The sequence below is a fragment of the Ammospiza caudacuta genome, chromosome 1 (genome assembly GCF_027887145.1).
Source record: "Ammospiza caudacuta isolate bAmmCau1 chromosome 1, bAmmCau1.pri, whole genome shotgun sequence".
Taxonomy (NCBI): Eukaryota; Metazoa; Chordata; class Aves; order Passeriformes; family Passerellidae; genus Ammospiza; species Ammospiza caudacuta.
The window spans coordinates 101,330,599-101,344,101 of NC_080593.1; the positions used below are offsets into that span (position 1 = coordinate 101,330,599).

General features: G+C 39.4%; 1 protein-coding gene across 1 annotated transcript; it reads left to right on the plus strand.

Annotated features, from left to right (window-relative positions):
- The first annotated feature begins 4,703 nt into the window (after positions 1-4,703).
- Positions 4,704-5,663, plus strand: MC2R (melanocortin 2 receptor). The gene has a single exon (XM_058815430.1). The coding sequence runs from the start codon at positions 4,704-4,706 to the stop codon at positions 5,661-5,663; it is 960 nt and encodes a 319-aa protein (XP_058671413.1).
- Positions 5,664-13,503: the final 7,840 nt, after the last annotated feature.

The window sequence follows — 13,503 nt, forward strand, 5'->3', positions numbered from 1 at the left end:
GTGAAAGAGCTCAGAGCTCTCCCCTGCCCAGCTGCTGCGGATGAGTGAGGTGGGCCTGGACCCTGAGGATGGAAGAGGATGAAGGGTGGAGGAGTACCAAGACACATTGAGCAGCCAGCCCCCAGGAGACAGAGAGAGAGAGAGAGAGAGAGTGCTGGTGTCTGTGCCTGTGTCACCTTGAAATTTGATAGAGGCTGGCTGAGAAGGAGAAGGGGGCTTGCAGTGAGAAGGTGCCCAGCAGGGCAATTGTGGGAGTTCTGGACAGGCAGAGCCTGAGATTTTTAACCCTTTTCTTGCATGATGGAAACCTCACAAATGCTGATCCTCCTGGAGCTGAATGGGAAGAGAGATAGGGATGAATGGCAGGAAATGGGCAAGTGTGATGCAAGTTTGTGCAAGTGAAAGATGTCTTAGAGAAGTTGAAAAGAATTCTAGGTGGCAGGAGATGATGGAGTGGCCTTTGGCTGGACTTTTCTTATATAGCCATGGACAGACCCGTTTTCTTCCTGTGACACAGAGACTGCATCCAGGGGGAGGCAATGCCCCAGAGCCAAGAGAGTTCAGTGTTGAGACCCCTCGGCCCCAGGGGGTGAAATCTGGGGGGGACAGTTTTCCTGAAGGTGAGAGACTGTGCTCTTTTTGGAACTGGACAAAGCACCCTTAAAAGGAAAACCCCAGAAGCAGCTCTGGTCCATGTGCAGTTGTGAGAGCCCTGGATATGGAAGGACAATGTCACGATGGCAAATGTTCTCTGGGCAGTGCCACAAGTGACATGGAAACACACGAGGTTCCAACAGTGTTTCCTGGGGAAGCCTATGGCACAAGAGGGACTCCTCTGCTCTTGATGAACTGAGGATTGATTATCTGGAGGGTGGTGATGGACTGAGAGTTGGTGATCTGAGGGATGGCAACTTAATTGGGAGTTTAAGGTTTTGTCTTACTGTGATGCATTGGGAACTTGGTTGAGGGGAGGAGGAATGTTTGGAAGGTATTTTCATGGGGGCACTGGCATTGTGCCAGCGTCAAACCATGATTCAGGCTTTTCAAGCAACAAGAGCATCATAAGGAGCCACACCATAACCGTGGTGATTACCATTCATTGTCAGGTAATCTGATTTTTACTTGTTTCCTAAGTTTGTACAATATTCTCAATATAGTTTCTGGTCCTGGCTTCCATTCTCCCAGTCTTCTGCTTCATCTTCCTTTAGATAGCTACCAAACAAATACAAATTGATGAATGACAGTACTACAAATATATACATGTTTTGTAACTTTAGTATTGCCATCAGTTCATGGCCCATTATACCAGGTCACGGGACTGCATCCTGATAGATAAATAATGTTTCTGAATATCCAGTGTTACTGAGCTGTTGATTTCTTCATCCAGGATCTAATTTAAACAAGAATGGGTTGAATTCTTTGCTGATTTTGTTATATAGCTAGATATGTAAATGTGTTTCAGCTTTTAAGTTTTTCATTGTCATTTATTGCTTTTTGACAGTTTTACATTTCTTGCTACAGTCAGGCAGATTTATTCTTACACCATGAATGACCTCAAAAAAGGTAAAATCCAAATGATTCAGCTGTTGATTGCCAGGAAAACCAGAATTGTCCTATATGGTATTTTTCATTTTAAAATTGTAATGTCCTATTTTTAATAATTCTGAAATGTAAGCACTAGCTGGGAAAGGTTGACTTTGCAGGTACCTGCAAAAGATAAATCTGAGATATTTCAGAGAGTGAGTGTCATGGACCCTTCATCTGGACAGTACAAAGCAAACTGTCAAGGTACTGACAGGGGAGAGAAAATCTGTTGCATCCAAACACTCTTTGTATTAACACACGAGTGTTAATACCAGAGCATTTTTTTTCACCTTTTATACTTGTGTGAAAGGACCTCAGCTCTAATTTCTGTAGACAGTAGAAATATGCACCCAAGCTCCAAAGTGTCTTCTTTTCCCATTACCTTTTAAGACACTGTTAAAATCCAATTATTGAAAGAAGCCTCTGCCTGAGTGAAGGTGAAGACAAGACCACATGACAAAGTAATAGCATGGGTTTTATTTAACAGCATGTGTGAGGTAGAGAGATAAAAAGAAATACAAAAGGGCAAGGAGGGAAGAGAGAGAGAGATCAAGCAGAAGACAGTCACTACCTGTGGATTCAGTGGAGTCCTAGTGGTCCTTCTTCACCCTGGGCTTCTTGGTGCTGGGGCCCAGAGTCATTTTTCTGAGAGTACCACTGATATTACTCACCATGTTCACAACAGCTTTACCTCCCATGTGTAGTCTGCCTGTTCCTTAGAACCACTAAACTACTCAATGCACCCTACCTGGGAGATCAGTAGCAGTGAAAACAGTCCTGTAACTGTGGCACTTACTGCAGATGTATGATATAATGCCCATTGTGCAGAGATCAAGCACTGATGACCCATGTTAAACACTGAATACACAGATATTTCTGTCTGGGATATCTGAGATTGAAATATGACTGTGCACCATGCTGAAGCATCAGAAAAGGAGATAATGGACAAGATCTTTGATGGAACCCTAATAGAATACTGTGCAGTAGCCATGTATACATGCTGAAATGAGAATCTCTGAAACAAGATGGTCTTTTTTTGGCTTTCTATTGATTGTTGGAAAACAACATTAAGTGATGTAATTATTCAGTTTATTGTAAATCCAGCAAAGCTCTTATAAATTCTCTGCTCTTAGTTTAAAACAAAATTACTGTAAAATTATAAGCATCAGATATAATATACCATGCAATTCATAATATTATATCTTTTCAGCGAAGGAAACTTCATGTTTTTCTGGTAGATTATTTCAGCAATATGACTATATCAGCAAAGAAGCATTCTTGAAATACAGTTTTGAGAAAATAGCAACTTAATAAATGTTGCTAGCTGATTCTCCTGTTTAAATCCTATTGAAATGAAGTTTTGTCTGAAGTGTCTGTGCTGACTTCCTATAAAGAGTGAAAATTGGTAACAGAGTGCTAGATTAGAAATCATTAAACTTAACTGTGACAGTAGCTCCAGGTGAGAATAGGAAAAACATATCATTACAAAGACATTGTCAAGTTTCTCATTCTTGTTAGTAACTCCTCCATCACATACTGACAGATGCCAGCCTAATTATCTTTGGGAATGTCTACACATGCTGCAGTGCAATACAGTTCATTCAGCCCGTGTTTTCAGATATGTATGGGTACTCTTCTGAATGCTTCTAGTTTCATCAAATTTGTGATGGCTGGTGCTCCAAGCCTTGTTTGTATACAAAATAAATGAGACTTTTAACTTCTCCCTTTGAAACAGTAACTGTGTATTATAATATTCAGCAACCCTGATTATGAACAAATGTCCAAAGAAATTTCAAGATTTACTGATATGAAAGTGTCAAAGAAAGCTGGTTTAAACTTAAAAACAGAGGTGGAATCATGAAACTTTAGACTCATTTAGACTAGAAAACACCTTTAAGATTATTCAGTCCAGCCATTAACCCAGCACTGCCAAGTCCACCACTAAACAATGTCCTTAAGGGTCACATCCATACCTCATTTAAATACCTCATGAGATGGTGACTCAATGGACAGCCTGTTCCAGTGCTTGACAACCCTTTCAGTGAAAATATTATCTGTAAAAAGGAGACTTTCTAAATACCAAAATTGCATCTGTATTTCCCAAATTGACTATGACAAGAAGAAAAATTCTCTCTTATCATTTATGGGTCATATCCAAGCTAAATTAATATCATATCAATTTATACATTAATGTAAAGAGTAAAAAGTCCATTCCTTTGGAAAGATCCCTATATGCTTGGATGTAGTTTAGATTAGGATCATTATGGAAAAAGGAAAACATCATCCCAATGTCAGCATTGGGGTAATAATATTTGGGGTTTTAGATAGTTATAAAATACAGACAAGAAAAAGTTGTACTTCAGATCTTAGAAATACTTTCATGGAATCAAAAGACAGTTTCAATCTAAATTAAAAGGAAGACTTTCACTAACATTTAATATGCCTCTAAATCCATCAGTATTTTCTAATGTTCACTTTTAAATTGAGGGCATTTCACTACACCATCAACAGTATGGAGGTAAATGTTATTGTTATGTTATTACAATAATGTAATGTTATTGTATGACAAGAGTTATCTTGGCATTAGTTTTATTTGTGTCTAATAATGCTGAAAATCTTGTGAGAACTGCCAGGCTTTCTCAAAGCAAACAGCTGGGCCAGTAAAGATTGCCAAACTCTTCAAGTCTGTAAGGTTAGTTTCAGTAAATATGGGATGCACATTAGTAAAGAAAATTACACACATTTTTTAAAATCACTTTGAAGCTAAAAGAGAATTTACACTTTGATTCTCTTTAAGGTTTAATGAAGCCTTGAACAGCTCCTATTTAATCTTTTTTTTTCTCTATGATGATTATAGATGTGCTTTAAACTGCAATTCATAAGATTTCAAATATCTATTTTTGCCTCATATGTGTGGTCAATTTCTTCCTGATATTTATGTTTCTACATGTCTTATTGTAGGAGAAATTCCAGACATTTCAGTTAAGTCTTAAAATTGCTCCAGATGAAGGACAGAGCCTTGATCAAAAGAAGATTGACAGGTCTGATTGACAGGTCAGCCTCACAATAAAGTCAAACCTGAAAAAGAAGCAACCTAGACTCTTTCCATGACCAGAAGAATGAGCACTGAGAGACCTTACAACTTAATCAAACACCCAGGGCAGACAAGCATTCCATCCCTTGAAAACATAAGCAATTTTTCATTAAATATCACTGACTGCACCCAGGTTGTGGTGCCAGAGGAAGTCTTTTTCACTGTTGCTGCCGCTGGGATACTGGAAAACCTACTTATCCTCATTGCTGTTGTGAGAAATAAGAATTTACACTTGCCCATGTACTTCTTCATTTGCAGTTTAGCCATTTCAGACATGTTAGGTAGCTTGTACAAAACTCTGGAGAACATCTTTATCATCTTGTGCAAAATGGGATACCTGACACGTCACGGAGACTTCGAGAAAAAACTGGATGATGCCATGGACTCCATGTTCATTCTGTCTCTGCTGGGGTCTATTTTCAGCCTGCTGGCCATAGCAGCAGACAGGTACATCACTATCTTCTACGCTCTGCGGTACCACAATATCATGACACTGAGGAGGGCCTTGGTTATCCTGGCCATCATCTGGGCGTTCTGTGCCGCCAGCAGCGTTGCCATCGCGCTCTTCTCCTATGAAGCAGCCACAGTCATTCCCTTCACCATCCTCTTCCCTTTGATGATGTTTTTCATACTCTGCCTCTACATCCACATGTTCCTCCTGGCTCGTTCTCACGCCAAAAAGATCGCCTCACTGCCCAGCAGCACCGTCCATCACAGAACTAACATGAAAGGCGCCATCACGCTGACTATTTTCCTTGGAGTTTTCCTTTGCTGTTGGGCCCCCTTTGTTCTTCACATCCTCTTAGCAAGGTTTTGCCCACACAACCCTTACTGTGCCTGCTACATGTCCATTTTCCATGTGAATGGGACACTCATCATGTGCAATGCCATCATCAACCCTATGATTTTTGCATTCCGAAGCCCAGAGTTGCGGAGTACATTTAAGAAGATGTTCTATTGTCCCAGGTCAAGCTGCAACTGGTGAACACTTCATCAAAAATGAAAATTATGGAAGCATTTATGGGGTGCTGTGCAACATCAGTGTGAAGAGTTAAAAATACCAACAATTACACCCAAAGTAATGCTATGCTTGTAGCATACTGCCAGAGATTTTTCAGTTAACAAATAATGAATAAAAAATAAGTAAGCACACAAATCTTTGTCAACCAGACCTCCACACTAAGCTAATTCTGTTGATAATTTTCATTCAAGGAAAAAAATCTAAACGTCTTAATTACCTTTTGTCATTTCAGAAAAATCCAAACAAAAATCTGCATCATGTTGCATTACCTGAGACATGAGCAAATTCATTTTGTATAAATTTCAATTCAATGCATATACTACTTTAAAATTCTGTTGGTTAAATTGCAATGAAGTGAACATTTGTTTCTAAACCATGCATTTGCATAAAAGTATATGGTTAAGTAGAAAACATGGACATGTAATTTTGCTGTAAAAGGGAACTCAAGACTCTTCTTTAACATCTAATCTCCTTAAAATCATGCAATTAGTGATCTTTAAGTTTCAAAAGCAACTTTTGAAGTGTAAGTCGAAAAGAATAGGATATTTTGATTAAAAAGATATTTGTAGTCACTGAAGTTTTTTTTCCAACATAAAGTTGTCATGCCAGCAAAGATGGGTTTTGAATTTTAAAACCCCTAAGCCAGGTCAGAACTAACAAAGGGGATTGCTGAACTTGTCAGTGCCAGTTCTCTTCAATAAAATAATAACCTCCACAGATAGGAAAAGCACTTTGATTCAACCATGGCATGCTGCCACAAAGAATTCAAAAAAACATAATACCAGAGATAAAACTCAAACAGTTCCGAGGAAGTCAGCCACCCAGGTAAGGAAACAACTCTCCAGTCTGGAAGGATGCTACAAAGCAGACTGTAATTTAGAAACCCTGGTGAGAAAATTTTGAATTGTTCCTGCCAAAATAATACAGAGCTCACAAAATTTAAAGGCAGAATGGCTTTCAGTTGTAAAACATTCTGAAGCAGTCCAGAGTATATAGTGACGATTTAAACTCACAGTAATTCAAGGAAGTCATTCAGCTGTGCCAGAGAGAAGTAGTAAGAGAATTTCAAGAGTATGGAACATGGACAAACCATACAAATTCATGTTATCTTGGGTTGAATGAAGGACAATAAACCTGGAAGCCTCTACAGACCTGCAAAAATCAATTGGAAAAGAGATACTAAAATGAAAATTTTTCAAACCTATGCATTTATTGTAAAAAAAAAAAAGGTTCATCTATAAAATGCAAGTTTAGAAGGGAGTTCAGATAGAATCACATATTTTATTTTAATAAGAATTGCTTCATTTCCATCAAATGGCAGAATAAATGTAAAGCTGCACAGGAAGAAATGACTGTTAGAATTGGGGGGAAAAAGAAAAGAAACATACAATGTCAAAGAAAAAGTAAAACAAAACATCTACAGTACTGCAGTGCCCTGTGATCACAAATGATGAATTTTAAAATTATAAAAAATGTTGGAAAGAAAATTGTGATTAAGGCAGAGCTCATATTAACTCTGCAATGCATGAATTATCAGCCAAAAATTCCTTCCCTCAAAACACTATTTTCCATCTGCTTCCCTAAAGCAGACTTGGTTAAGAGAGATAAGTAGCTTCCACCATGTTAGAAGTGAATGCATCGTGTAAGGAAGACTAACTGTACACATGCAAAGACTTCACATTCACAATGAGCTGTCCAAATGTAAATTATTCTTATCATAAAATTATTTGTACCTCATAACACCTAAACATGGAGAAACACCTAATCATTAAAGAAAACACCAAACATTTAGCCCCATAATGAGGAATGCTCAAGAGAGACTCATGTCAAAATCTAAAATTCAGTAGTAAAAAGTATTATTGAAATTCTATAAAAAGTCCTTTGATAAGGACTCCTCTCCTGGAGATGCTGGCAGTTAGGGCTTGGAAAGGTACCCCTGTGAAAGCAGGGGATGGACAAGGCCATGGCTACAGCAGACCTCAGGCGGTGCCACCAGCTACTGCATTTTTCTACCACACCAGCCAGTGGCAGCTCAGGGTAGTCCTGACAGGTTTGGTTAACTGGCTGCCTTCGGCCCTCATCTGAGTGCCCTCACCTAAAAAAAGTTTCAGGGACTGGCTGGTGCCAACCTCCCTTTGCAGCATCCCCAGGCCCAGGGGAAAGAGGCAGTGGTCACTCACAGATCCCAGGAGACAGAGAGCAGCTCCCACCCCTGCACTGCCATTTTGTTTGCTTTGCTTTGCTTTGCTTTGCTTTGCTTTGCTTTGCAATGAGGACCCGGGCTTCTACCTCGCCAAACAAAATCCATCCCATGGACACACCTTTGATTGTGTTCCTCTGAGCCCTCCTTCAAGGGCAGGACAAGCTGTTCTCCAGTAACCCATCTGCCCACTCTTCCCAAACTATCCCACTGCCTTTCCCAGCACCATCCCCAAGCGTCCAGGCACCATTTACCTGCAACACACAGAGCAGGTGTGGTTATGCAGGTTATGGACCAGTGAGAATTTTTTTCCATCTAGCTTGTTAAAACAAGAAGTCAACACCTAGGCAGTAAGATTTTGGTAGGTTTTATCCCACACTGCTTTCTTTGACTTAAAAATATTTCTGCAGTCACTGACATTGAGCCCAAGCACTGTCTGGAACTGGCTCCCACCTTGTCTTCCCAGAAATGACGTGCCTGCTCTCTGTAGCCTACCTGGACTCAGCTGTGAACGCACCCAAATCAATATCCCAAAACATCTGTTCCTGTCATGATGCCTGAGCAACACCCAAACTTACAGTTCATGGTAATCTCTTTAAACTGGTGTAGACACTTGATGGCTCTCACTGTTATACTCTGTGTCTAATACACAGACAACCAGCAAGAGTGGGAAAAGGCTGCAGGGTAGACAGGTTGCAAATCATGAAAACTGCTTATTTTTTTCCATTTTTGTGTTAGAGACAACAGGATTTGCCACATTCACTGTGTAAATTTGCAATAAGCAATCCTGTGCATTTGCAATACAGCTGAAATCGGTGTCTACAATATATTAGATCTCAAGCTGAGCCTGGGGGTTACGTAAGGAGTCAATATAAAATTCAAAATACACATGTAAACATTTTTTCAGTTTGCACTACTTATGATTAAATGGATTTTCTCTTGAAAATATTCCCTTCCTGGGAAGAAAGAGTCAGGAAGAACACAAAATATGTTTGAATAAAAAAGCTTCTAGAAAGATTTTAATTTTTCAGTCTGCCTGGATTTCTAGCATGTTAGCAGATGGGTAAGTCTCTATGTATTATCTCCTAATTGCCTGTAAATTTTTACTTGCATTTTAGTTGTCCACTGTCCCAGCAAGTTTCTCTGTCACATACCAATGTCTCCATATATTTACCTATGTTGCTTTTTGAACAGATTCTTTAGGCCACAATTTTTGAAGCTTTCATTGTATTGTGCTGAAGACACTATTGAAATCCTCACTGAATTTTTAAATTCTTGCTTTTATATTAACATGTAAAAGTGAAGACTTTTCTCAGATTTTGGAACTTCCCTTCATCTACCCAGCTTGAAAAATTTAGGAGGCAGAATTGTACCTTAACTTTGGGAGAAAAAAAGTTCATTTTGGATTCTACCAGAAGCTAATAAGCCTGAAAGGAACATCCAGTTCTTTGAAGATCACAGGCAATGCTACAATCAATGTTTCATTTGGAAGGGTCCACAGAACTTTACATGCCTGTGGCAACAAAACATTTCCCAGTCACTTACTGCAAAACCAAAGAAGAAAAACTCCTCCTCTCTTTTATTGTTTTGAACCGAACTTCGTGTTCAGGAATAAAATGAACAAATCTGATAAAGACACCCACGGGAATTAATTCCACTGAAAGAGTCAGTATGCCAGTGAGAGACAAACTTGCAGTTTGATTTTGTTTACAAATTAGCAAGACAAACACAGTTTATCCATGAGAAAATATAGTTTAGAGTTAGTTTATTTATGTGAGAAAAATCTTGTTTCTATGAATTGTTGTTCTGGACAAGACTTTCAGAAAAATAGGTACCCTGGACTCCTATCAGCCAAACAAAATTTCAGGTATTCAAACAAAACTACATTCTTCAAATGATACATTTATTCAAAGGGAATTATGCACAGGTAGGGCCTGGTTTATTAATTCTCTCAAGGTAATTTCAGCAGAGAGCTATCCATTGTGTCTTTATAATTCAACAGCACTTTAATACAGTTTTATTTGAAGTGTCATTTCTCAGAAGACACAATGCTGTTGTAAGCTTCCAATTCAAAGAGGATGACTTAAAGTACAATTCTGGAGAACTGAGTGGGACCACTAAACAAATGCTTTTCATGTCCACTGAAAGCAGTTTTCTTACGTCCTCAAATCCCCTCACACCTATAAGACAAAATCAGACTATTGAACTGTCACACATAGTCTAATGAGTAACCATTAACTATCAAATAATTCTGCATAACGGCTCTGGAGTACAAATTCTTACTGAGTAACTAAAATTATTTATTGCTTTCGAAAATTGTGGGGTTTTTTACATTAAGACCATGAGATGGGTTTGTTAGTCCACAGTCCATTGCTTCATCAGCACTTTTACACTACCATTTATTACAACTTCAGTCCCTGAACAGCTACCCCTAAACTTTGTACGATCTGGATAAAGACGGTACATTTGTGGGTGGAGTTACTCCATTGGCAGCTTCTCACCCTCGGACCACCTAACCAAGGATAGAGGAAATGCAGCACATGGCCCAGGTGGGCTTGCATTGACATTTCAGCTGTAGTTAGCTGTACAGAAGGGTCCCCCATACAAAAATACAGATTGCCCTGATGGACCCCAAAAGAGTCCCATGGCCCCTGCAGTGTCCTGACTCTGACCTGGTGGTTATAAAGTCAGGCAATAAAAAACCACTTTCACAATGTCTAAAGCCTCTCAAGAGCCTCTATGCTATCACATCAGGAGAGCATTCAGCCCTGCAGGAAGTCTGAGAGTCAGAATAATACCATGAGGTATAATGCAGTCTCTAAAATCAGCAAGAAATGTCTTCAGTCCCTTTAAAATCCCATCACATAGGTTTTTTCTGGCTAATTGCCCCTGACAATTTAATTTGGGTCTCAGGGTTTGGTGGCGTTGAAAATCTTGGGTAGGTGTCTTCCAATTCAGAACTAACTTCCCAGTCCAGGGACTCCTGCAGCTATTCACTTTCAAAAGTAATTATTATTATCCATCATTCTAAATATGCATTTGAGCTTTTGCTTGAATTTTAAAGAGTTGCTGATCCACAGAGTTGCTTAATGCACCATTTCAGTCTCACAGACCACAGTCTTACATTTTCATTTACTTGAGAAATGAAACCACTGCCAAGTAATTTGGGTAATCATATCATCCCGTGTGACAGCTGAACCTGTCTTAACTGCCAGCCTATGCAATGAGATAAAAAGAGAGGGAAAAAAGAGCTCCAGCCCAGTATGGAGCAGCCCATGTCAGAGGGCAAGCTGGGAGGAACTGATGGAGCCCTCAGCCCTCATCTGCACTTTGCTTCCTCTCAGATCACAGCAGAACCTTTGAAAGAAGGGGGATTTGTATAAAAGGCAGCTGTTCGCTCCTGGGTGAGCAGGAGGTGGAAAGAAGCACAGCCTTGCAAGTAAGAGCTGGCTGGTTAATAAGGGGCTGAGGCTGGCAGCATTTCCCATTAGAGGGGCTGGCACTATGGGCAGTTAAATGCCTGGGAATACGCCCAGGGAAAAGGGTTGATGAAGAGTAATAATTTTTTAAAATAACGGTGCTAAATGAGCAAAATCAATTGTTCAGTTTTTTTCTGTACAGAGGGGTCTTTACTGAAGGCTTTGTCTGTGTGACTCAGGAGTATCAGGAGCACAAGAAGACTCATCACATGGAAGCATCCCTGGGTTCCCAAGTTGGAAGCTTTGCCTGCAAGGTCAAGATTAGGTTAGGAGAGACAAGGGCAGGGAAGAAAAGAGTAATTTCTAAGACTGAGTAGCACAGCATGGAAGTAAGCAGAAGAGAGAAACAAACTGGTGGGGAAGACCTATTCATCTTGCATTGCTGGAAAGAAGCATGTAGAGCTGAGAGAAGTAGAAATGAAAGAAGTAACATTCATGGTCAGACAAACGAAATGCTGAGATGAGTGAAAAGAGCAGAGATGTCCAGAACATGGCTTCTGATTTGCAATAGCAACCAAAAATTGGTACATCCATTTGATTTAGAGATCAAAGACGCCTTGAAGTCTTATTTCTTTGGATATGTGTATGTAAATAAAGTGATACCATAACTCATGGAAAGAATTCAAAACAAGTCCTGAAGAATTCATAATGTAAACAGGGATGATGTTTGTGCTTTATAGCTTAATTGTTAATTTATTTTTTATTTCCTTTCAAAAATGTTCAATTTTTTCCTTAAATCATCATCATAAAATTCTCTGTAATGATCCTGGTCACTGTTAATGTATCATGTCTAGGGGTCAGCCATAATACAGTCAGATTAGGCATGATGCTTCTGGTATTTCAAAAATAACCTGGTAATTTAAATTTAAAACATATTGCACAGTCATTTGAATTTCAGATGTTGATGTTTCAAAAATATCTCATGCATTGTGTGCTTTACATCCACTCTATAACTAAGCACCTTACAGTACACTTTCCTCAGCTGATTGTCCTTCCAGCAACTAAGGCATGAATGCAAACTTTTGCTTTTACATGACTAAAGTTACCTAATGTAATATCTACACTTACATTCAGTAGCCTATCCAAATGTCTGTCTTCTTATATTTGAAACAGAAAGCTTGAATAAAAAGCAGTACTGTGAAAAAGGAGGGCTAAATAAACTGAAGGACTTAGGTGGAATTTGGTGCCTGAAACAGGAGGATCTTCATCTGTTTCTGTTTTCCTTGCAAGCAAATGCACACGAGCTCAGATGACTCCTTGTATTGCACTAAGCCTGTAATGGAGAATTTCTCCCCTAAAGAAGAGAGATAAGCTTACTAAATCATTTCATATTCCCTGCAGATAGCTTTGAAGAAGCACAAACTCTCAGTTTAAGGTTTGGAAAATATTCTCCTGAGGCAACATGCTAGGAAATAAGGGGGAAGCAAAAGATCTTCTGAATTAAGTAAGTCTGCTCTTCCAGTGCTTCTAGACATATTAATGAAAAAGTCTTCCTCCTAAGGAATATGCTGTACCAACTGGCCATGTTTTGAAACAAATGCCTAAAATAAGAGGCAGAAATAGCATTTGGCAGTTCAAAAATGCATCTGTTCTCTTAATGATACTTTCATATCAGTGTTTTTGGGTCACAGATGAAGCAATATGAAAATGAAAGTAGTTTTACTTCAGACTAGCTTTACTTACACTGATTTCAAGCTGAGGCACACTTTTTTCCATTAGTGAATCTCTTCCAAAAAACATATTTGTTCAGGTCTGCTGAGTAAGTCCTGGAAAGGTATCCTTGGCCTGATTTGTGCACTTTACCTGTTACCAGCTTCTCCACAACAGAGTGAAATGCAGATTGCCTTGTCTGTGATTTTGTGGCCCCAGCTTCATGAATTAGGATAGCAGTGGGGAGAGGCTTTTTCCATAAAAGAGAAACCTGATGCATCTGCAGAACTGGGTGACAGTGCCTCCAGGTTCTGAGAGGGAATATTGGTAGGAGAAGCCAGACTCTTTAAGGGCACAGACCTCTGCAGCAAAGCATGGCAGCCAGACCTATAGGATAGGTGACACGGAGCAAAGGAGTTGTCAGCAGATGTAGCATTAAGAAAAAAAAGCAAAGAAAACAACCGAGTCGTTTTAG

What these genes read in the sequence shown, in the direction of transcription:
- MC2R (XM_058815430.1), top strand. Translation starts at nt 4,704, where the DNA reads ATGAGCACTGAGAGACCTTACAACTTAATCAAACACCCAGGGCAGACA.